The sequence below is a fragment of the Athene cunicularia genome, assembly GCF_003259725.1.
Source record: "Athene cunicularia isolate RWA chromosome 2 unlocalized genomic scaffold, athCun1 chr2_part1, whole genome shotgun sequence".
NCBI lineage: Eukaryota > Metazoa > Chordata > Aves > Strigiformes > Strigidae > Athene > Athene cunicularia.
In genome coordinates, this window is record NW_020799095.1 from 8,908,763 (window position 1) to 8,934,335 (window position 25,573).

Here is a 25,573-nt window from a genome sequence, read left to right on the forward strand (position 1 = left end):
GGGGGGGGAGCGAGTTCTCTTGCTCCACTGTCTATTCTTCTTGTAACTAAACCAAGTAGCAACATCTGCGCTCTGCAATAGATATTAGTTCCCATATAGGTTTTTTTTTAGATCCTGTCTTTTTTTTTTCTGTAGAAACAAAATACCTTTGATGTACATGGAGATGGTAGCATCTCCAAGTGATGCTGAGGCTGAAATTATTTTTTGTTTTTATGTTAAACTCTGGTTAGTACTTAAGGCAGCTATGTATGTATCAAATAACTAACTCTCAATCCAAAAATAGTCCCTGTTCTGTCTGCCCAAAGACCCGATGCCTTCTAATTCCTTTATTAACAAGGAATTGTTAATACTTGTCATTTTAAGTCTTGTAAAGTTGACCTCTTCTAGCTTGTGTTTTCAGAGAGAAACCTCTAAGGCTTTTTCAAAGCTGCAGTTTCTGTACAGTGCCTCAGCTGTGGTGTGCTGGGAAGCATGATGAGAATTGACGTTTTTTACATCTGTGGTTTTCCCTCTGCCTGTTGAAGATGTAATACTGTTTACCTGCTTGTTCTGTATCTGTCCCACAGGAACATTTATGCCTCTCCTATAATAATGTGCCAAAGGCTACTCTGTTAACCAAATTTAGTATATTGCCCCTTTGGATTAAAAATAAATGTTATTTCAGAAATGTGAAGACTGGGGGTCTCATTTTTGTCATTGGTGTTATGGGAAACCTGAGATTCCATCTTATGTTAGAATTTTATCTTGCTTGTCATACCTCTCCTGGTAAGTGAAAATGAACTGAAGAGCTTCTCTGAGCTGTCAGTAAATAAAAGCTCATGAGATTGACAGGGTTTCTTTCAATCAATGGACTCTGAATTCATGCACCTTTCTAGGCAGCATTGTTGTTGTTCTATATCCTCCTGTGCATAAGGAACTGGAATTATGATAAACACGATGAATGTGTCAGGCTGCAGTGTCTGACAGTCTTCTGGAAATTCAGTTGTTTGTTTAGACTTGTGAAAAAGGCACCTTTCTTCTGTACTTTGTAACTGGAGCAAAAGGTAAAGCAGAAGATAAAGTTGTTTTGGGCATAGAACTTTGTCCTTCATACATCCTTTACCTTTCTACCATCCTCGTGGTAGGTGAAGATGACCCTTCGAGCCAGTGCTGTCTGGCTTCATAGATCTTACCTATGCTAAGGCGAGATCAATGGGCAGATGTTGTCTTTAACCCAGATAATTTGGATATGGTAGTTACGGCTTCTCCTTTCAGCACTATACTGTTTCAAATGTCTGTTCCCTTGATATCTCCAGATGTCTCACTTTCGTCTTTATCCTCATGTTGATTAAAACTGGAGTCCTGATCTTGCCATATGAAATCAATACATGAAATAGATACGTGGTTGCTACTATTGGCCAGTGTCTTATAAGCATCTTGGATGTGCTTTCAGAAGTAATGTAGAGGAGGAAGTAGCAATGTGTTTATGGAACATATCAGAAGAGCACGTCTCATGGATAAAAGTGAGGGAGAGGAAAGAGATCATCGCTGAAGTGAATAGACAAGATAATCTGCACAGCAAATTACTGTAATTAGAGACCAAGGGCACTTAATAGCATAAGAGCAGAAAGGAAAGAAGTACAGGTATGTGATATTGACAGCAATCTCAAAAGGTTTTATCTTCATGGAGCATGGGTCAGTGAGATGCTTTGCAAAGGATGCAGAAGACAGAGCAATAGGACTGGCTGGTGGGAAGGAGCAGCATAAAGTCATGGAAAATAAAGCTGAAAATGACTTAATGAAAACAAGGAGCAGGAGGGATGACATGTGGAGGGAAACATTTTCAGCTAAGAAAAATGTCTATTATCTTGCATTTTATTTCTGTTTATCCAGCTGTATCATGTTCTAGGCCAGAACACTGATTTTCTTTGTGTTTGGAAGGTGCCTTGCATGCTTTTGTATGCTAAGAAAGCAGTAGATACCATACAGTAGGCTATTATTACCTACATAATAACAATTTAGGTTTGAAGTAACACGTTAGGTATTTTGTCTGTAAAGATTCTTCTACCAAAATCTAGGATTTTTGTACACATGAAAAGGCCATTTGAATTTTTTCCTTAAGTTGACTAAATCTTCAGCAGTGAAATAATGTTTTTTTAGTTTATAAATTAGTTGTTCAGACCTTGCTCTAATGGTGAGTTATTTACCTTACAGTTGATATTTGCAAACAGGAGATGCTCCAGAAGAAGAAGAATGCTGTTTTGGTGGATGGGGTCATCCTAAATGGTCCAATAATGGACTCAAAAGCAGGAGAGAAGTTTGTGGAAGAGGCCTGTAAGATTATAATGGAAGAAGTCATCCAGAAAGCTGATGATGTAACAGAAAAGGTAAAGCCATAGAGTTTTGCAATGAACAGTAAATAATTTTTTTTCTAAGCTGTATTTTATTGCATTTTAAGTAGCCTCAGAATTGTTTCTAGTCTGTGCCTGGCTCTGAAATAGAAATACAGCCTTACAAATTAAGAAAGATCATATTATAAAACCTTTCAATAACATAATTAGCATACATATTTGCCAGAAAAGAATGACTTTTTTCATCTCAGAGTTCAATGTTCACTTTCTTTGAGATGGGTGTAGTGTTTTTCTTGTTGGGGGTGGGGGGAGTTACTTGTTTGCTTCTCAGGGGCACTGGTATTGGAGGAGGAGGACTAGTGGATGTGGTACCACTGTGAAAGGGCAATATTATGAGATTGCTATGGGTTTTGTAGAACCCCTGCTTAAGAGGCTGTAATGGGAAGAGGAGCTGTAAATGAATCATGCTTGCCATTGGGCGTGCTCTGGTTGCTCACATCCCCTGGCAGAACAGCATCTGAAAATGCTGTGATTACAAATCCTTACCTAAGGACAGAATTTGACCTGCAGGCCTTGTGTTTTTCTGCCTTCCAGCATTCCCCATTCTAATTTTTATGGTCAAGCAGTGCCTGAGACACAACAAAACCAAGATCCAATGAGATCAGTTTACCAGCGATATTTTCTGGTGGCATGCTGTCCTGCAATGGGCAGTTTTGTGAAACCAGTGCTGATTGTGGTGCTTACCTTGTACCTTTACAACTTCTTCCTCTTGGCTAACCTGTTCACTGCTGGTGTCTCCCCTTCATCTTCATCTCTAGGTTTGTGAATGGCAAGCCCCTGAGACACTGAAGCAGATTCTTGACCTGGAAATGAGGGATACTGGAGAATCTCATCAGAAACTCTTGCAGCTCTGCCGGGATGTTATACAATATAGCGTCAAAACTAGTAAGAATGTGATTTCTAGTGAAGTTATTTTGTATGCTAACTTAGGAAGACAAGATAATGTTTGCAAAGTTCTGTCACCTTTCAGGAGACTGGGGGTTGAATATTTGTTTACTGCCTGCCTATACAAGTATGCAAACATTTGACCCTATGTCCATTGTTTGACTGAATGCTGGTCACCATAGGTTTGACTAAAATGTGTGTAATCATGTCAAACTAATCGAAAACTAATTCCTGTAATGCCATTGACATCAATGGTGGATTCTGTCATTTTGAAGTCTTGTGAAAGTTACCTAGACAGGTAAACAGGGAGGAGAAGGACCTTTGTATGTGATTTCCTTGCTGTCTGAGCAGTGAGGAGTGGAGTTTCCATCATTGCCCTCATACATTCTTAGTGAAGATTACCCTACATTTACTCCTGGTGTTTTGAGCAATAGTCTTATAGGGTGTTAATTTGCTGATAGGAGGTAATTTCTATTCCAGACACTGAGAAGATAGCCTGCGGTATTTCAGAGACAGTATACCACATGTCTGCAGGATTAGTTTTCTATGGCTAACCTTTCTGCAGCATGTGTGTATTTCAGTTTAATTCAGTTTTAGTGGAAAGGGATGAACAACATCTGTTCAGGAAATAGCGCTGTGGATCAGTAGTTTAGGATTTCAAATGTGGCGTAGTTTAGACTGTGTTTTGGAAAGTGAGAAGGACATTTGATATAGTTAGCTGTGCATTTCCAGGGCATGTTCGCTGCTACAGTCACTGTTGCTACAAAGTAAGACCATAAAATAATTTTGAGAGAGAAAGCATGCCTTTGGAAACCACAGAAAAGTAGCAATATTGATCTACAAGGGGAGTACACTACTAATATGCAGATATAATTACTGAGTTACTGGAAGGTGTTCTGTTTATCTTTTCAAATTGCCTTTAGATTTTAATTTGTTACACTATGTCATCTTAGCAAAGATACTGTATATAAAAATATGCTGTGCAAATAGTCTTTAACATTTATTGAAGGCCCAGATATAATATAAATGAAACAATACAGTTTACCTGGTTTTGAATGTAGAAGTACTATGCTGTGGATTAAAATTTAGGTGGTGATCCCACTACTGAACTGACTTGTTTTTGTAGTTAACAAGAGTATAGAATTTTCTCATAACTAGTTGTATCTCAGTGTTTCAAGGCAGATAAACAAATTCTCTTAACTTGTCAAAAACTGTATGAGGTTTTTCCAAGCTGTTATACTGTGCCTCTCCCTGTTTCAGTGGGAGCACAGGCACAGATGCAGATTCTACTGTTAAGCAAAATTTGGCTGAGCATCCATTGTGGCCTCTGAAGACCACTGTTAAAAGCCACTGTGTATACTAAATTATCAATCCCTTTTTTAAAAAAAATAATTTTTTTATTTGTAAAACGTGATCAACTGACATTCATTCTGTGCACTACTTACATCTCAAACCTTGTTTTGGGACCTGAAAGTGCTTATTAAATTTACTTACAAATAATTGTCTAACCAAGGAAAAGGAGGGTAACTCCAGAAAATACTGAATGATGGAGGGAATTGTGGTTTGCAGTGATCAGTGTTCAACTAAGAGGGTCTGTGATATATTCTCTTTTCATGTATATTCTGTCATTGCCTGCTTTTAATCTGTATTTTCAGGTCATCCAAGATTTTTCAATCAGCTGTATGCTGGAATAGATTATTACTCGTTAGTGGCTCGTTTCATTACAGAAGCACTGAACCCAAGTGTGTAAGTGTATCTTTGTCCTCTTGATGATAAATTAGCATGTTTTTTGGAATAACAGCTTTTTTTTTTTTTCTCCCTCCCACCTCTGATTTCTGTTTTCAGTGTTACAGAGGAGGTAGGAATTGTGTAGGAATTTGGGAGAGAAAACAGTCTGGATTGGTTGAATAGTTCACCAGAAGGTTGGCTAATCTGATGAGGCCTTTTTTTGTAGTTTGTGAGGTGGGGTTTAAGAGGAGAGATCTTTGTTTTTCAATGCTTTTAAACCTAGACTTTTATCTTAGTGAATAAAAAGGAATTAATCAGACTTACTCAGTTGTTCATTTTTTTGAAGCATTCTGCATAGAGTTGAATGAAAATGGATTGTTACTTATCTACTGTTTTCTTACAAATGTAAAGCCTAAACAAAAAGTAATTGTTGCTTTCGGTAGATTATTATAGTTGAAATTTAAGTGTGTGATTAAATTAAAAGCAAACTCTGATGTATTACTTTGAGAGTGAAAGTGTCAATGTGATGCTGTCAGGAAGTAAGCAGTTGATCTACTGGGTCAAATCCGTAGAGGTTTTAGTGTAGAGTTCTGCTGATGGTGGTCATTTCCTGATAGATTAGAGAAAGGTGCAAGAAACCTTCATCTAGTTTTAGCAATATTCTGTGACATGAGTTCTGTAGTCTTAATATCAGTCATGATGCTTTTATTTTTGTACAGATATACATATGAAGTATCTCCTGTGTTTCTGTTGGTGGAAGAAGCAGTCATCAAGAAAATGATTGAGTTCATAGGCTGGGAAGAAGGTGATGGTATATTTAATCCAGGTAGGAACAGTTCAGATTTCAAACTGAGTCATTATAAACCAACTAATACCAGTAATTCCACAAACATTGGATTTCTGTAGAATATTTGAAAATGCATGCAACAATCCAGTAATGTGCACACAGAGCTATTTAGTCCAGGCTTATTTTACGTGTTTCTAGAAATAAGTCTATGAATCTGGTCATGAATGAATGAAAGCAGTTCTACATTCAATATAATTATGTGGAAATGAATTGTAACTGATGCCCTTCCTGACCTTATTAACAACAATACCAACAGCCTCATTGGATTGAGTCAAACTGGTTGATAGGCAGGGAGCTGATTTATTAATGAGACACCAACCAGTGGTGCCTGAGGGCCCTGATCTGTGTATCCTTCTTATCAGCTGTGGGAGCCAGAGTTTATCTTGGTGGGAGTGTCATGAGTGTAACTCCTTTGAGTTTTGATAATTTATTAAATGTTACAAGGCCAACCAAACAAATATTTTTTTTTAAACTTCTCAATAAGGCATGGCTGTTTTGTAAAAGTAACATTCCACTCCACTGTATTGAAATAAGCCGCCTAATATGATTCCATAGGTTATTTGGGTAATGAATTATCAGGCTAGATGTGAAGCTTTTCTATCTAATTTGGGGGTGAGTAATTAAACGGGTAAATGGATTTAAACCTCACCTCCAAAACCAAGTCAGTAATTCTACCCTAGTAGTAGAAAAATAAATAACTAAAGAAACTAAATTCACCTAAATTTTTTTTTTTTAAAAAGAAAAAATTCATGGTATGGATATTTTTTCACATCAGATTTGATGCGTATTTTCAGTAGAATCCTTGCTATTACAGCAGAATTGCTTAATTAAAACTGAGATACTGTCAAAAGATAAATGAATTGTACTTTTTTGTGCTAGTTTTATGTAAGGGTTTTTCTTTTCTTTTGGTTTTGTTCTTTTAAGTGAATAAAGCCCATTCAGATCTTACCTTGCAGATCTTCCAGTTCCCACTCACTGTGTTTTTTTCTCACAGGTTTTTTTCTCCCCATAATCCTCTGCGGCCTGGTTGCCCAAGAGATCTCCTAGGCTCTGTACGGTGCAGCCACAGCTGAGCTCGGTGTGGGCAGCTGAGCTGGCACTGCTTCAGTGTAAATGGGAAGGAACTGCTACAGGGTATTGTCTGTTGGGGAGGACTGTTTGAGCACAGTACTTATTCTTCAGGAAATATCCCCAAAGAGCATTCAAACACACTGTTTCAGTGCATACTGCAGAGCCCAAAGTTCATTTTATGTCTGTAGGTTTTGGTGGAGGAAATAAGCTATGATGGATGCATCTATAGGCCTGCTGTATGTTTGGTTTTGTTTTGTTTTTTTCCCTAAGAGTTCAAGCACTCAGACACAGGACAGGTGTTAGGACTGTGGCTAATAATACAATATTTGTATGTCTTTTTCTGCAGGTGGCTCTGTTTCTAATATGTATGCTATGAACTTAGCAAGATACAAATTTTGTCCTGAGATAAAGGAAAAAGGGCTTTCAGGTTTGCCAAGACTAGTCCTGTTCACTTCAGAAGAGGTAAAAACAAAACAAAAAATCGTTTTTGAACTTTATTTTTCAGTGACTGCAAAACTGTATCATTTGCATATTTGATGGGACACTGGTACAATAAATCTGTCATCCGTGTATGATGTGGAATATTGGAGCTAAGTGGAGAAGTCTGATGGTAAATTTCCCCGCAGAAGCTTCCTTGCTTTCAGAAAACAAACACAGATGTTCCTGCTCTTGGAAAGTGCTGATATAAGAATAGATTGTACGTGGGGCAAACCTGAAGCAGAATGCATGTGGTGTGTTATGGAGGTCTGCAGCATTTGGTTTCCCACAGCATAATGTCTAGCAGGAACCATAGGTAACTTTTGGATGTCAAAGTTTTTTTCTGTAGGTTTAATTTGTGCTAAGCTGAGCACTTGTGGACCTGTGAGATGATGTTCTGCAGCTCCCACTGTGCCCTGTGTCTAAATACAGATTGGTTATGGTACAGAACCAAACCTACCATAAAGCATTTCAGAAAAAAATGATGGATCTTTAGACAGTTCTTCTTTAAATAGTTGAAAATATGTGGCTAGTTTTGAAAGTTTTGAATAATATGTCTGAACTGCCTGTGGGAAATTGAATTGCATTCCTATGTTTATTCTGAAGCAGATTTTTTTGTGGCTTTTTTTCTCTTGCCTATCCCTCCAATTTTAAGTTTATCATTTGATTAGTACAGAGTTGTTAATTCTGACTCCACTATATAAAGGTCCTGGTAGAAGTAGGAACCTTGTTGTACTAAGAAGTGTGTGTACATATATATATATATATATATCTATATATCTATATATATATATATATCTATATATCTATATATAGTTACTGAAACAATTTCAGGTCTTTAAGTTTATGCTCTAAACAGTTTTCAGTGTAAATAGAAGAGAGGCTTATTTTGAAGAGGCCTGAGGGATGAAGGCATTGCATAAGTTGTCCAAGACAGCACATATATTTTGGAACTGAATCCAAATGTTCTAAATAAAGGTGGTGGTTGTGTCACACAATCTTAATTTTTTATTATTTGTTTTTATTTTGAGGCGCCTTTTTTTTTTTTTTTTTTTTTTTAACTGAAGAGGTACTTCGAGGAGCAAATGATTAAAAAAAAAAACCCCAACAACCTGGAGAAGTTAACAATCTGTGTTTGTCTTCAGTGTGATTCAGGAAAACAGTGTTGGGATGTGGAAAAGCCATGAGGCTATAATGAACTGAAAGTATTGATAAGGAGTCAAAACACGTGGCTGCTCAAGGCATTTGTGTGATTTTTAGGGCTTGGCTTCAACACTGTGTTCAAATGAAATGATTTTTGCCTTGAGTTGCCAAGTCCCAGAGCTTCAGTCTGGCACTTGGCAGACTGAAAGAGTTGCTTTGTTGTAGAGCAGGGGAATGCATAGACTTGTCAGTGACTTAATTCTTTATGATGTGGGGCTATGTATTTCTTGTATATTTGTGGATAACATGAAGATGTATGTTTAATACATGGCCCACCCAAGGTCCTCGCATGCTCTGTTTGGTCTTCAGTAATAAAAAGGCTCCTTGTTCCTGCAAGTAAAATACTTAACTACTTAAAATTATGGTGATATGGAATGAACACTGTTTACGCTACTACTCCATAGTTCTCATGCTGGACCATTGTTCCTCTTGAGACACTAGCAGCAGTAGAGAAATTGTTATATCCCACTTTCCTCAGGGATGATTTGTGGCTCTGTAGGAGCTGAATACAGTTGTAGTTATAGGTGTCAGCACACATTTTTATCACTTTTTGTTACTTGAGTCTCATTTGAACTTTATTCTGACCCAAGAATGTATTGCATTGGTCTGAAAGGCAGAAATCTGCTAAATTTGAGTTAACTGATGGTAGAAGAGGATGTGTAAACAGTTGAAATGTGCATGCTGATGTGAGCAGTTTTTAGATGCAATGAAATGAAATTCCTCCCCAGTGCAGCTTGATCATGAAAGTAATAAAGTGAGAGAGCACAACATTAACTCACCATGTCGTCCCCTGTTGAAATTACAATGGACAAAAATGAGTAATAAAACAATCTCGTAATAATGTAATTGCTTTATGCAGTCATGTTTCTAAGAAACTTTTCAAAATCAAGGAAATACAGATTTGTCTTCTGTTTTAATGAGCAAAGGGGGAAAGTACCTTGCCTTTGCAAACATTATTAGGAAATGAAAACTATAGCTATAGTTAAAATAGTAGAGCAGTGCATTTAAAATGCACTGTTCCAATTTTATCTTGTGCTCAAAGGCATTCATTTCTTACTACAAATGGCTACAGATTTAATAATGTGTCCAAACAAACAAAACTGCAGAAGACATGGCAAGAGGAATCTGAACTCATTGTATTTAAAATTATTACTTAAAATTATGTATATAATCTAGATACAAATAATACCTTTTATCTGGATATTTCTTTCTTTTTTTTTGGTAAAGGAAACTATGAACAAGTGAATTAGTTGACTGGAGCTGCTAAATGTTCTCTGTTTTTTTTTTTTTCTTAAAATTATGTGGTGTAATTTAGCATAATGGCTTCTAGTAATGATAGTGGGGGAAAACAGAAATTGTTGTATTTTTTCAGTCAGTATAACTGAAATAATTTTTCATCAAATAAAGCATATTCCAAGTCTATGTAGTAGTGTAAGTCTTGTCCCTTTTCTGTCCTACTGAAGACCTGACAAAATTTTCCAAGAGGCACAGAAACACTTGTGGAGGCGAGAAATAATGTATCTTGCAGCCTGTTTTATTTTGGTATTCCCTTTGTTCTTCTCTTTCCCTCTGCTTTTTGGTATAATCTTTCAAGTGCTCAAGCCTCTTTCATCTTTTTCCCAGTCTTCCATAACATTTTTTATAATAAACAATACATTTTAGTCATTGCTGTTTACTAGTATACTGAATTTGCAGGTCTGTTCTTTCTCGGTTTGGAGCAATCTGATTATTCCTGGTGATTCATACCTTTCATTTGAACCTAATAGATAGAAATCAATGATGAAGGCAACTTGTATTTTAAGTGATTCACTAATCAGTTGAAAACATCTCCAAACTTCTACTGAACAACACACAGCCACTCTACTATCACTGTTACCATTATTGATGTAATTTGGTATAAAGTAAGACTAATTATCCACCTATGCATGTTATTATTCTTGTAACAGTCTAAATGAATGAGCCCTAAGGGCTTTGTGGATGTGTCATGTTACAAAATTAAGCTTTCTTAAAACCTGATAGTATCAGGTAGTGTCTTTGTATGCCTTTATTTAAAAAGTGGGTGATGGTGGGGGAAACCTTTTTGTCAGAAAGAAGAGCAGCCCTTTGAGATGATCCATCTCATCAAAATAAGCATGCCAAGCTTTAATACCCTTAATATATTCATGCCCACGCATTAAAATATTGTACATTTTTCATAATTACGTTCTGCAGTAACTTCATTTGTGTGAACTCTGTGAAAGAAAATGGAATTAATTAACCACCTGGCTTCACCTCCTGTATGAAACGTAACAATTCTAGACATCTTCATGGTTGCTGGAGTATGCGTTATTTTAACTTTTCAGTAATAATGTGAAAAAGAGACAATTTTATTTTTTGAGAAGAACAGTGATACTCCATGGCTTGGATGATCTTGATTCCGAGAAGAACTGTGTAGTCCTATGAGATGCTGCGTACTCTCAAAATTGACTCCATTGAGTGGGTAGGCATTTGACATGCTGCAGGTTATTCAGAGTGGTTTTGACATCTAAAAATATCTTCAGATTAAGAAGGTTACTGTATCTTGAATTCCGAGGCTAATCTTGAAGATGGATTTAGCTGAGATCAGCATACTCTTGTTTTGGAATGACTATAAAATGCTGCTATGCTGGAATAATAGTATCTACAGTAGAGCAGGTGTTTATAGAGGCAAATGTTGGAAATATGGTAAGATATACCTCAAATATTTGTTTAACAGAAAAGAGCTTATAAAAAGTACAGAGTGGACTGTGGGCTTGAGTATCATACCAGACCCATTTTACCACATTCGGATTGAACAAACACCCATTTCTAGCATCTTTTCAGAAGGTGAAGGGGCTGCTTCTTTTATGCTCACTTCACAGGCTTCATATAGTAATGCCCTTTATTCAGCACAAAGTGAGAACTGGACTGCATGGATCTTTACTTATTCAAAGAGGTCTCTGATGAGACATAGATAAAATTCTTTCCTGAAATAATAACTTCCTTTTCTGAAAAATGCAGACTGGTCCAGACTGGAGCCTTTTACAAAAATCCATATTTACTTTTGAAGATGTGCTGAGTCCTGTCTGAAGTCTGCTTGCTTTCATTCTATCTTCTAAGATTCATGTTCATGTGACAGACTTCACAACACCATGATTTTCAGACCCTTTTGCAGAGATAGGGCATTGAAAGCCTTGGAAGTCCCAATTGTGGCACGTCTAAAAGCTTTGGTAAGTCTTGGGACTTGAGCTTCTTGATCCTGGGAACAGATATTCTAGATCAGGCCAAGGGTCAGTTTAGCATAGTATCCTGTCTCTGACAGTGGCCAACAGCTGATGTTTAGAGAAAGCATATAGAAAAATTAAAGGATAAAGTGATGGAGGCTTTAGATATATCATAAGATACATCCTAATTAAAGGTCCAGTTTCCAAGGATTGGTGCTTTTGGACTTTGAGACTTACTGATTGCTTCTAGGCTGTTGAGTTCAATAGTCTTTGGAACTTTCTGCTCATGCATTTCCTAACTCTTACTTATTGATAATTTTGGCTCAGTTCTACTAAACCAAACAATTAATAATTCTTTCCTGATGACACTTCAAAATTTTGACTTTTCATTTTAATGCAGAACTAGCTTTAAAAAAAATTGTATGGAATAGAGCTTTTTAATTTTTTTAAACCCACATTTTAAACATTATACAGATCTCTGTCTTATTTTTCCCAGTCTTCAGTGTGTGTTAAATACAAGATGGTCTTAGTGCTGTGTGGCTTTGTTTGCATAGAATATGCTGTTGTCATGACTGTTAGCTGCTGTTAAATTAATTTCAGTGTCACTGTTCCCTATGCTAAGAAATTTCTTTCTTTTATTTTAATTGTGTACTTTTTTTTTTCATGCCTCTTTCATTTACAGTGTCATTACTCCATGAAGAAGGCAGCCTCCTTCCTGGGTATTGGTACAGAGAATGTTTACTTCATCAAAACGGATGAAAGGTAAGCAAGCAAAAGCCATGGCTGTGGTGTCTGAGCCTTTTTAAAATGCAGTAGTGCTGTACATAACCAACCTATTTAAATGTAACTGAAAAAGTTTTAAATCTGTGTCCCTTAGAGGTAAGATGATACCTGAGGAACTGGAGAAACAAGTCCAGCGGGCCAGGAAAGAGGTGAGAGGGGGAGAGCATGAAGGAGAGAGGAGGAGGAGTGTATGCAGACTGTGTGCTTTGTGTCTGAGTGAAAGGAAGAAAAACTAAGAGTGAATGAATTTTAAAAATAGGGCAGTTAATGTAACAGTGTCCTTGTTATAGGTGCAATCTGTTTGCCACAAACTTGTGGAACAAGCCAAGACTTCTAAGGTGCTAGTCTTACAAGAGAGAAGAATTCCACAGGGTGTTTACTGCTAATGAAAATCCCAAGTACAATGCTGCTCTGAAGTATTTAGCACATTTCTTGTAGGATTTCTTTTGCCCTTGATCCGTTTTTAAATGGATGCAGTATTTGTTTTCCTTAAATGGTAAATAAAAAACTAGGGTTTTCAGTTAATTACAGCAGCTATTGCTCTGTCCTTTGCAGTGAGCAAGAATTGTAACATGCGGCTTAGTCTCTAAAACTATAATACAAGCTACAAATGCTAAATTTGTTCCTTTCTAGTGTTGTAGCAAGAGTGCAGACATTCAGTTCTTTGCCTCTTTTCCCCCAGGGACTTTGCCAAACAGAAAGTCAAAGGCTAGCATTTGGAAATGTACTGATGTTTATTTGGACAACATTAACATACATTCCCACAGTCTGTAAGATGGCAGTTACTGTAGTCAACATAATTTATTTTAGATAGCTTGGAGGACTGAATGTGAATTCTAAGGTGCAGAGCATCTTCTCTGAGCTTGGTTAGCTCACTTTATTTTTCACTTGTGCATCAGCAATAGGATTCAGAGCTCAGCCCTTAGTCCACAATCTGTGAGTACCGAGCAGCTAGTCCAGTGTCCGTGGTGGAGATGATACCTACCCTGGAATCCTACTTTGGGGAAACCTAATTTTGTGGCTGATAGAAAAGCCAAGGCAGTGCTGTCCTGTCATGTACTGCATAACTTAGAAACTTTTGCTAAGATCTGATTTAGATACATCTTCTTCCAGACAACCATCCCGTCTTTGACTTTCAGGTTAGAGAGCATAACTATTGATACATAGTGACCCTACTGACCTAGCAAACTGTCCTGCTTGCTTTTTTCTGTACTTATCTGTGGAGGACAACCTGTACCTTACTCATTTGAGCAAGCTGGAGGGAAAAAGACTGAAGTAGAATGTAGCAAGACGAAGCAGGCTGACACAGGAGAATGAGCTCTTTGCTCTTGCAAAACCAGAATTTGTTTGTTGATGTAATAATAAATTCAATGGTTATTTGAAAGAAATCCTCTGGCATTTATAATTTTTAAAAAAAGGTCAAGCTCAGTATTATGCTCTGCAATTTAAAAACATATTCTATATTAAAATGCTCTGCTTACAGGAGAAATTACTTGCATTTTAATGGAAGCTACATGTATATTTGAAGGTTTTCATTTCATCAGAGCTTCAGTAAGTGTGTCTGTCCTTGATAATGTGCTACTTTACAACTTTTACAGAAGGACACTTCAGTGAATTACAGTAAATATTCTAATGACTGTAGCCAACAGAGGATGTATTTGTTAGTGATAGAAACACAAAATGATCACTGACTATGAATAGTAAGAGCCTTAGGTCTCTTTTTAGAGAATTTAGTCAGGAAGATTTATTTAACTATATTGTCAATAATAATAAAACTTTAATTCCCTTCTTTGTGGGGAAAAAATGTAATGGTAACAATCTTTGGAATTCATAGAGATCCTAGACTTTGTCCCGATATTCAGTCATGTTACCTGCTGGCTGCTGAGGGACCTTTGACTTCAATATAGCTGTGGGATAAAATTGGTGAGACCGCTAACAGAAACTAGGTGCAGGAGATACATCTTTGCCTCGCTTGCAAGTTTTGTATTTGGGCTTCAGGCTGGTTTGTAAGTTTGATTGACTTTTGTGGTAGGTTGTACTAGGAATGAATGATCAAGAAGTGAATTATAGCCTGGTTATTCTTTGTGAATGTATGGGATTAATTGAAATTCATTCCAAGGTTACTTTTCACTGCTGTAGCAGTTTGTAAAGAATTTAAAAAATAAAAATAAATCATAATTATGTACCATTCAACCAGTTCTCTACACTGTTAAAGAAGTATAAAACTGTCAGAGTGTAAATGTGAATCAAGCCTGTCTGTCTCTGTAGCAGGTGTTTAAAAGTGGCAACTTTTTTTTTTTTTTTTAAATTGGATTTCAGCTGAAGTGAAGATACATAAGACTTGTGTAGAGTGTGATGATTTTTTTTTTTTCAGCTGATGTCTGATTTCAGTGAAGCTACATTGAGTTACATCAGCAGAGAGACTTGCATCATCTGAGAGATTTAATTCACTGCAAATGAACACCAGGGATCCCAGACTGTACAATTTAATAACTTTAGTGCCGCTTCAGTAACTGCATTGTCATGGTGTGGACCAGATGCTGAAATGTGCAGAGAAGTTCCTTCAGCATGTATTTACCAGCAAGTGAGGTCACACAGCCCTTGCTACAGCTGATACCCTCAATTTCATTGAGTTGCTACAGACTCCACCAACTCTTTTTTTCATTCTTTCAGTTTCTGCTTTTAAGTAGACACAGACACGTACATCTGCAAGGGTACATGACCTAGTCATGTACATCTACTGTAATTGCGTCCCAATATTATTTGACCTAGTCATGTACATCTACTGTAATTGCGCCCCAATATTATTTGAATGGGAAAGCAATGAGCAGAGCCACTGAAAGAAAAATGTATGGCTTATGATGGCTGCCTGAGACTGCAACCTGACAAAAGTTTTCCTTATCCCACCTGTCTAACTTTAAAAATGTCTGAGATTTCCAGTCATCTCTCTCCTTACATTGTTACCATCTACAGCCCTTCCTGTTTTCTAGACAGGGGTAGGAGCAAGAGCTTAGCGCTTTGCTGTAGATGGGGGTCAGTCATCGATGACTGTTGCAGTCCTGGTATGTGCCAGTGCTGCCAAAGGCAAATCATCTTCCCTAACTGAAGGTTCCTCTTCACCAGGCAGAGAATAGGGACATTTTAGAGACAATGCAGGTGGAACCCCTAGAGGGATGAGCTCTTTCCTTGCATGGGTAGCCTGCTGGCTGAGCTAGTAGCTTTATTTTATTTGGCAGAAAATATGGTAGTAAAATGTGTAAGATTGAGAAATGAAAATCAGTGTATAAAGAGATGTCAAATATGCAGTATGTTTTGATTTTGACAAAACTAGCACCTGTCAAAACAGTCTGAATCTGGTGAAGTCTGCCCCGGGATGGTGTTAACTGGAAATGAAAAATGCTTGCTTTTTTTTTTTTTTTTTTTTTTTGCATAGAGAACAAATACATTCTGATTTCTGTTACATGTGCTGAGAAACAACAAATAATTTGGTTAGGAGAAACAGTCAAAGCTATTTTGTCATTGTCAGATTATATTTCAAACTGATTTTAAAATCAGTTTCTTCTTGCTACTTCCTAAGTATGCTTCAGGGGTGATTATATACAACTTTGGATTCTTTCCACATTCTGTTGGAGAACGGACACATTAGAATTGTTGTGTATGGTTCATAGAGGTTAAAATAAAGGTATATTTCTGACTGAGCCAGTCATAAATTATTTTTACAGGTTTGAGTTTTCTGTGGATCTCCTTATGTGTTCCTAAATTGTTTAGAAATTTTTCTTTTCTCATTTCTTTATATTTTTAGGTTTGGATATTAAAATCCATTCATGATTTTTTTAGGGAATAATCATTGAACCTTTTTATTACCTGAAAAAATTACATGTAAACCTGTTTTTGGAAAACTAGGTCACTTCATAATTTCTACAATTGCATTCTCTTTATAATTGCAATGCTACAAATCAAGAATGGCTAGATAAAAGCCATGAAGCAGTGAGAGAGTTTGGAGCAACATTAATGGAGACTTTTAGACTTGATCTAAACTTCTGAAGTATTTGTTTAACATTGAGTATCTAAAGAAAAATCACATAGGCAGCAATGTATGTTTCAAATAAATGTCTCACATAATGTGTGAGTCAAAGATACAGAATCTAGCCCATGTATTTAAAGTGCCTACCTAATGGCTGTGTGCTGGTGAGAACAACCTAGCAGATTTTCAGCAGAAGTGCAGCATTCACATTAGGTGCTAATCTCTTGTGTGTCTGCTTGTAGCTGGTGGAAAGAGGGATGTATTCAGAATCTGTGTTGGATCTTAGGTGAGTTGAATAGACAGGGCTGGAGACATCTGCAGTGGCTGTAGGAGGACAATGAGTAGTCTCCTAACACACTCCATGTAGCCGAATAACTGAAATTAGGTGGGATGAGCATGGGCTGTATTTTAAACTATATAATTGATAGGCAGTTGGTAGTGTTTTGTAAACTTCTGATTTTTGCCTTATGTTAAACTAAGGTAAAAATGCCAGTGAATATCTTAATTTGCTGTTTGAATAGTAACTGTAGTTGTCAGATGTTAATTGATTCCCAGTAGAAGGACAAATGTCTGGTAATAAATTGCGTTTATAGTCTTGGAAGACCATTTGTTCTGTTAAGATGTGATTCATATTATGAACCTCTCAATGGTTCTCAGGATTTCTGTCAGTATTTTTTTCATCTTTCCTTTCACCCTCTATGAAGAGTTGAGTGGATATCTGTTTACTTTTGTTTAAAGTTTCTATCTGTATTTATGTAAGAACAGATATGGGGAAAAGACTGAAAGCTTTCCACATAAGTGATATTAGACATACATGTACATACAAATGTACTATGGTAAATGAACAGATTGTAGTTCATAATATGACCCTTTTTTCACTCACAGCACCATTAAAAATAGGTCTACGAGAATAATATGTGAAAAGGTACAATGAGGCCAGGCATCTGCCATTCAGAGAGAGCGTACAGGAAACATAGTGAAGAGTTGGATTTTTTTTTTTTTTTCCTTAGGCAACCCTACCTCCTTTTAGCCTTATAGGCAAGAATATAATATTTTTGAAAGCTTTGAGGATCTACATGCCTCTGAAAGTCCTGGCTTCTTGTTGAATGATTTACATGTTATGCAGTCTGAGTTATAGCAAGTGAGTACTGCTATTTGGGCCTGCTTTTACTTTAGAGAAAAAAAAAAAGATACAGTACAATTAAAGATTAAAAAACACAGAAAGTCCTGTCTAATTTAGGACTTTTCATGTATCATGATGAGAATCAGGATTATCAACTGCAAATGGTCTCAAGAGCTGTTTAGAAGAATATCTTACATGAATGTCAGTGGTGTTATTTCCAGATTTACACTGATATATCTCATTTCAGAATGTTTTCTGATCCTGAAAATTGATGTGTTTGCCTTAGGGAGACTTTTCATTAAATATGAAATGATAAAGCTCATGATTCTTAGGAAGAGCAAAAGGGAGACCGTCAGCATAAAATCAGTGCGCTTCAGGAAGGTAAATTTAGGTAAAAACAGAAATAGTAGATAAGCTCTCACATGGAGACAAACCTAAAGAGGAAAAGGTAGTTATGGAAAAAGTTGTTTTAAGAAGATAATACCAATGAGCCTGAAATGTCTCAGCTGTCAAATCATTCAACAGCCTAAGTGCAGAGACTATAACCAGGCTTATTTTGTGCATGTTACAGGATTCATACATTCCAGTTGTTTATTGCATTCTATTGTACATCTATGATGCCTTAATGACTTGTTTTGCATCATCAATATGCGCTCAAGCTCCAGCACTTATGTATGTCATGTATTGTGTTCATGCAATTTTAAATACTATGTATATTTCTTCCCTGCTAGTCCTTACTTTGATATTTTTTTATTTTTTTTGTTTGTTTCTTATGGCTAGACTAGTACAAAAAATTGTTTGACCTATTAGCCTGTGCTTAGGTAGTTAGTTTAATCACACTGTGAACACAGATTCCTGTCATTCAGCTGTAAGCGGCTTCTTGCATATGAAACACAGTAATTTTCTGATACCTAGTTACCAATTACATTGCATAACATAGGTGATAATCTTTGAGTTTTGAGCTACCTTAGCTACCAATATTCAGCTGAACATTGCTGTCAGCTGAATCTGTCATAAACAAAATGTGTCAATCTAGTTTGATCAATCTACCTTCCTTCTCTAGTTTCATGGCTAGAGGATAAGCAGTTAACTTTTTTGTGTCTTTGAATCTCATCAGAAAGCCAAAGAAACATGCCAAGCTGCCCCTGTGCTAGTTAAGTGAAAACCTGGTTTGAAAAATCATACCTAGAGAGAAGTTACTGATGGTTCACTGCTGAAAGGGGAGAAAATTTCGAGCAGGATTCCACAAAAATCCATTCCAAGTTAGAAGTTACCTGGTATTTTCATTAATAACTTGGATGAAAAAGATTATGCTGACTAAATTTGAAACTAACATAAAACTGCTGCAAGAGGCAGTGGGAGGACAAGATTAGAAATCAAAGAGATCTTGACAGTTTGGAGAAAAAAGTGGAAAAACTAGGCTACAGTTCAATAAAGATAGAGCTATGAGTTTAAGCTGTAATAATCAACTGCACAAACACAGGCTGGGGATTGTTGGCTAGATAGCAGATCTTCAGACAAAGATCTGGGTTTTGCAGCACATCACAGATCAGCAGTTATAAGCATTTCCAAATAAGGTTAAATATCTTTCAGAATTGAATAAAGAAGATATATAAAATAATTCTCTCTTTCTGCTTGGTGCTCAACCTGCTTTATCTAGATTGTGTCCAAATAAAAAGCTGCATTGCAAAAAGGTTAAGGACCTACAGGAGAAAGATTAGAAAATAGTAGAGCAGTGAGGATAAACAGAACCATATCTAGAAACTATGACCAATGAGGAAAGATTGAAAGCACTGATGTTATTTAAACTAAAAAATATGTAATAGTCTACAGATGCTTTAAAAGCTGCTGCAAAAAGAAAAGGAATAATCTGTTCCCCTGACCGCTGCAGGTATGACAAGATGTAACAGTGTTTAGAACTGACACTTCAAATCAGTAGGGTTGTAACTGTTAAACACAATTAAGTGGTTAAATTGTGCAGCCTCCATCATTAGAGGTCTTTAAAACCACACAAAGCCAGTGATTCTCCGTCTTAGGTGCCTTCTCACTAATTTGGGGGGGGGTTTGTCAGCCCTGGATCCCTAAGCAGTTGGTCTTTGAACTGGGTAATGCAGTATGGAGCACAAATTCATTTTATAGCACTGTGGCTGGAGAGATTGAGAGGTGGTAGAGATGCCTGGACCTCCAGTATTATCATCCCTCTCTTCCGGATCTCCAGCAGTAATTTTTAAAACAAAGGCAGAAAGTAGCGCCAATAGTGCTGTGGAGGCAGAAATTGCTGGTGTCTCTGAGCATTATTTTTCACTTTGATGCTAATCACAAGCTGGGTGTGTTCATTGATTAATAAGATCTAGAAAAGACAATTGTTTGCCAGAAATGAGATTAGTATGACTGACCCTGCCTTTGGGTGTGGCACACTGTTGACGTGACCTCCTGAGGGCCTTTCTAGTCCTGTTTTTCAGAGACAATGTGAAAATGTCAACTTTTTCAAATACCTCTGGATACAGATTTATTATTTTTATTATTTATTAAATTTATTATATTATATTTCAGTGGGTTGCTTATCAGTTATGAAAATCAGGCAATAATTTAGTGACTGTTTTGACTTTATTGAATTGCAGAATGAGAAGGGTGAAATTTGTTTATGAATACGAAGTTCAGTTTCATTGTCTTCCCATAACATAGCAAATTTGGGCTAGCTGGGGAAACCCAGTTTCAAGTTATGGTTCTGCCACAGGATTACTGTGAAGTTTCAGGCAAATAATTTCCCACCTTAGGTACCACCTGTACATTGAGCAGCACCCCTTTCCTCAGCAAGGATGTTGTGAGCATGACAACATAAAATATGGTGCAGTGCATTAATGTACTGCATTAATGAGAACGACATGTGTTAAGGCAAGTTATTAACCTTTCATTTCCCTTGTGAGCCTTTACCATGCCTGTCTCCCAGAGATAGCAGATCCTATTCCTAATGTATGGCCTGCAAAGCAAATACTGGTGCTAAATTCTTGGATCAGCTAACACATCTGTTTCTTTCAATGGAAAAAAAGAACAAAAGCCAAACAAGCATGTATTCTCCAGCTTAGGTCAGGAATCTTCACATCAGTGATTTTTTTTTTTTTTTCCTTCTTGTTGTTGTTGTTGTTGTTTTTTTTTTTTTTGTTTTTTTTTGTTTTGTTTTTTCTTTTTTTAAATAAACTGAGTCCAGATGTTTTGTGGACTGATGCATCTCTGAGGAGCCTTGCTTACTTCACAGGGAATTTGCTTAAGTGGATTCTGCCTACATGAACATTGAAAAATCACTTTTTTCCTATTTAGTAATATTTTCTCAAATGCATTGTATGATGTGTCTACTGTTTGTTGCATCTTCTCCCCACCCCTCCCCTGTGGACAAATATTGTTGTTTGAGAATGGAAAACTCACAGCATCTACCTGATGGGTGAAATCTGATCCTTGCAGAATTCATGGATGAGAATCACCTTCTCTGACTCCAGCTGCCCAGAATTTAAACTTGTGTAATAAGTTTGTTGTCTGGGACCTGTGGAGAGAGGCATCTGCAAAAGGTGTCGCCCAAAGACAGGTATCTAGAATAGATAAGATGACACTTGATAAGGAGTTTCATTGGAGGGTGCCTCACTACAGAAAAGGCCTAAATGACCCCTAGACCACACAGTTCTTAGATGACCCAAGGGAGATGTGGTGAATCTTACTCCATTTTAAGGTCAGTTGGATTGCTGGTAACAGAAGTGCTGCTATTGGTGACCACTGACTTTGCTTTTCACATCCAAATTCTGTGGAAAATCTGAGCCTGGTCTTTACAGTTGGTAGAGACAATCATTCTTCACCATTTCCCTTGTGAATGTCTCAGAAAGAAAACGTCTAGCAGGAAGAAGATATGCAAAATGGGGCTTTCTGCTCTCACTGCTTAAGTTTAGGCTGGGGAAAAGGAAGCACCGCTAATTCAGAATCAGGTATGTGTCAGGTTATGCAAAGACACTTTGTTTCATACCCTTGCTTACACAGAAAGGGACAGTGTAGTTTGTGGCTCACATAGTGCAACAAAAACCATCAGCTCCTCTATTTTAGGCATAGCCCCAGGCTGTCATCTTTATTTCAATAGATGACACTAAAGGCAAAATTTAGCTCACTGACCCTGTAATAAACTAAGTTTTAAATGAGATAAAACATCATCATAAATTATTACTTGAAACATTACCAAAAGAACTTTGTACCAATAATATTGTCTTTGCTCTATAAATATTCCAACAGGCTTCTTGGGGTGGCTCAGCTTTGATATCAAGGAAGCATTGCAGACTTCTTCATGGCATCCACAGGTAAGTCAGTTGGGCACACTTATCCATGAAGTTGTGTGGCTCATTGGTCTCCATGAGAGCTGCATTTTCCAAATTACATATTACTATTAATTAGGTAGATTTCTGAACCTGTGGGGTTGTATGGGGAATTAAAAATGGGAAATCTGATTCGTCTGCTTGGATTGTGTTTGCCCATTTTTGATTCTCTAGTATCCATGATTATAGGTGCAATTTCCAACTCCCTTTCTCCATTTATAAATTTTGCAGGGCTGATTCTGTTGCCTGGAATCCCCATAAAATGCTGTTGGCAGGAATCCAATGCTGTGCTCTTCTGGTGAAAGACAACTCTGTAAGTCCTTCTGTTCTTTTTTCTTCTTTTTTTTAATTTTTTTTTTTTAATGTAGTAGGCTGTCATTGCTGTAATATGGAAGTGGAAACAATTAGAAAACAACTGCAAGTCAGTTTTATTACACTGCAGTGCAAATGCTGAATGATAATATTTTGAATTTCACCACAAAATTAACAAAAGGGTGAATAAGAGAGCAAGGGTCAAACTGATCCAAGTCACTGTACTCACCAGTGGTCAAATTTTGCAGCTGGTGCCCTTCCTAGTTAACTTCTGTACATGATTTGCATTCAGAATTTAGTATTTTGTCACCTGGGTCTGCAGCACTTAAACACTGAGCTCATCAAAGTCCTCAGAATAGCTGTCATCCATTGGGACTGCAGCAGTACTGCATCTGTTTAAAGTAGGCAGGGCTCCTCTTTGCATCCCCTTACGTGGGTGCACCGGCGTGGGAAAGGAGAGTGATAGGAATTGAAGCACACATACGTAAAGGTACTGAGCCTTCTCTCTTCACTCTACTAGTTCTTCCTCATCACCAGGGTGATTCAGGCTTTCCAAAAGCCATGGCTAATTAAAAGGTCTGACAAGCAAACAAAAGAGCTTTGATTTCAAGTGGCACAAAAGTGAGATGAGTCTGCAGTGTGGTGAAAGTCCCTGCTTATATCTTTGTGGAATTCTTCTATCTTAATAAAAAAAAAACAGAAAGAGGTCAATTATTTCAAGTCCTATTTCAAACTTGGCCTTGCTAAAACTTACGTCCATTGTCCACCATCAGGAGTGAGTTTTAGCTTGTACATAGGTTATGAACGATTGAACATCATGAAGATGGAGCCCCTGAGGTTTGCATCACTATTTTGTGGCCATGGTTTGTAAATCACTTTTATAAATCTCAGTCAGAACAGCTGATAGTTTCTATTCAGCTGCTAGTGGTTAGCTATCCATGTAATTGGTTACTAACTTCTGGTAGTAAGAACTCATGAGGACCAAAGAGCATAGATGCTAATCAGTGCTCTTGTGGAGCTGATTGCTCCAAGTCAGGGGTGAGACATAGCGAGACAGCAAGGAGAAGTGTGCCTTCTCAATTCCTTAGACTAGAGTCTGGTGGGATTAAAGAGAATTAGACTCCAGTACTACCTGTCCATCACTTTATTCCAGGGTGAAAACCAAGCAGAATGAAGTTATTGACTAAGAGAAATGCAATGTCTTAATTGCAGGCTTGGGAAGGTTTCAGTGCTATATTTTTAACTAATTAGGCCCAGTACATAGATATAGCCCCAGGTGATGATTAGACTATTGGGGCTGCACAGTGGAAATTTCTCAGGAAGAAAGACTAAAGAAAGGAGAGGAATAAAATATTCTAGCTGCCCTGGCATTTATAGTCACTTTACAAACATTCTTCCAACTTCAGGGCTCTGGCAACCTTTCTGTATTCTCCTTCCAGGGAATGTAATGGTAGAGCAATCCTATTCCACTTCTAAATCACAGCTAGGCAATGTTGTACTGGAAATACTTGTGGAATTGAATCTTAGGCCACTGAGAGGTGGAAACACAAGTGTTACTGATCATGCAATCAGTTTCTTTTGTACAGCAAGAGACATTCTGAAAAGTAAAAGATTTCTATGTGGGAAGGAGAGGGCATTATACTCTGTGTTTACTTTCTGGAAAATTGGCACTTACGTGTGTATGTGCCAGTGCAGTCTGTATATATAAACAGATGCACATACAGATTTGAATACTTTCTTACCAGCTTTTTAACAGTATTGGAATATAAATCCTTAAGATAAAAAAATCAAATGTATGTTAAAGATGCTTTGGCAGAAAGACCTTGCTTCACTTTGATCCTCTCCATACCAGAAAAGGCAGTTGAATCCAGTTTCCCATTAAAAATGTTATTTTCACACCATTAAGATAGGGGAAGAATATGTGTATCAGTTTTGCACCTTGAAGCTTGTACCACTGCTCCTAAATCACATGAATACCTATGGCTGCAGGTGAAGCACAGATTTATTTGTGAACATAATTCCTTCACTCAGTGGTTAGGATGTCGGTGAGAGCTGGAAGAGCTTGGCACACATTACTCTTCTAGTGAATGTTCAAGGAACCTTAGGTGGTTTCTGAAGTGGTGAATTCTGCAAGAAATCAGAGCAACAAAATGCTAAACACAGATGTTAAAACTCATTTATGAATCAAGCCCTAGACCCCTTTGAAGGTCTGATTAAAGAAGGTTTTTAGCCTGTCTTTTCATTTGCTTTGAGATCCATTTGGAATCTGTGGACTACCTCAGGATTAGAGTTGGATGGTTATAAGTGGACAAATAATCCCCTTCCGTTTTTCCTTTTTTTTTTTTTTTTTTTTTTTTTTTTTTTTTAAAGGTATAGCTAGTTTAACAAGCCCAAGCATTGTATTTTACTTTATGTATGAAAAGATAATCTTGAAAGGAATCAGTATTTCTGATGTAGTAGTGACACCCTGATTTCCTATTGGCAAAAGTAACGGTGACTGGTTTTGTTTGGTTTGTTTTTTTTACTGCATGCCATCAATAAAGCTATGTGGTTTAGCAGTGTTAATAGGTTTAAGACATTGCAGCTAGATTATTAGAATGAAACATTGTATTTAAATATTTTCCTATACAGATTAAAAAAAAGGATAAACTGCAGTGACATGCTGATATAAGAGAGTATTTTCCAGACTTAGCAAAACAAAATTGGAATGATTTCCAAAGAAGGTAGGGATAGAAGAGAGAAATATGTGTTTGACTTGGTTAGAAAGGAGAAGCCTTTTCAGCAAGGGGAAAGAGAGATTGGTTAATCCTCTGGAAAAGCTCAGATCAATGACAGTAGTTTCAGTGCTTAAAGCACTCAAGAAATGCACAGTTATTTCTTTTCCACTGCCATATGCTTAGTAACTTTGATCACTTCTGTAATAAGATAGACTCATTCAGAAAACACTTGTCTTGTTGTGGTATGAATTGCAGTGACTGTTTAAACACAGAGCAAGGTGGACCATTGTTCTCAAAACATTAGTAATCAGCTTTGTTCTTATATGTTCTTAAAATGCTATGAATCAGTCTTGGGTTGTACATACTCCCTTAGGACCACAGACCTGCTTCAATTTCTCCTTGCTATAATCCATATAAATGTGAATATTATCACCATATAGAGA

At 37.1% G+C, this 25,573-nt stretch overlaps 1 protein-coding gene across 1 annotated transcript in view; it reads left to right on the forward strand.

Moving 5' to 3' along the window:
* The window catches only part of GADL1 (glutamate decarboxylase like 1), an 80,038-nt gene that overhangs the window by 9,123 nt on the left and 45,342 nt on the right, over nucleotides 1-25,573 (forward strand). Inside the window, exons 2-10 of the mRNA XM_026842917.1 lie at nucleotides 2,194-2,366; nucleotides 3,149-3,275; nucleotides 4,931-5,021; nucleotides 5,723-5,829; nucleotides 7,268-7,383; nucleotides 12,505-12,584; nucleotides 12,700-12,793; nucleotides 22,022-22,086; nucleotides 22,333-22,414. Of these exons, the coding sequence (XP_026698718.1) occupies nucleotides 2,194-2,366; nucleotides 3,149-3,275; nucleotides 4,931-5,021; nucleotides 5,723-5,829; nucleotides 7,268-7,383; nucleotides 12,505-12,584; nucleotides 12,700-12,793; nucleotides 22,022-22,086; nucleotides 22,333-22,414 (935 nt within the window). The remainder of the gene's footprint in view (nucleotides 1-2,193; nucleotides 2,367-3,148; nucleotides 3,276-4,930; nucleotides 5,022-5,722; nucleotides 5,830-7,267; nucleotides 7,384-12,504; nucleotides 12,585-12,699; nucleotides 12,794-22,021; nucleotides 22,087-22,332; nucleotides 22,415-25,573) is intronic.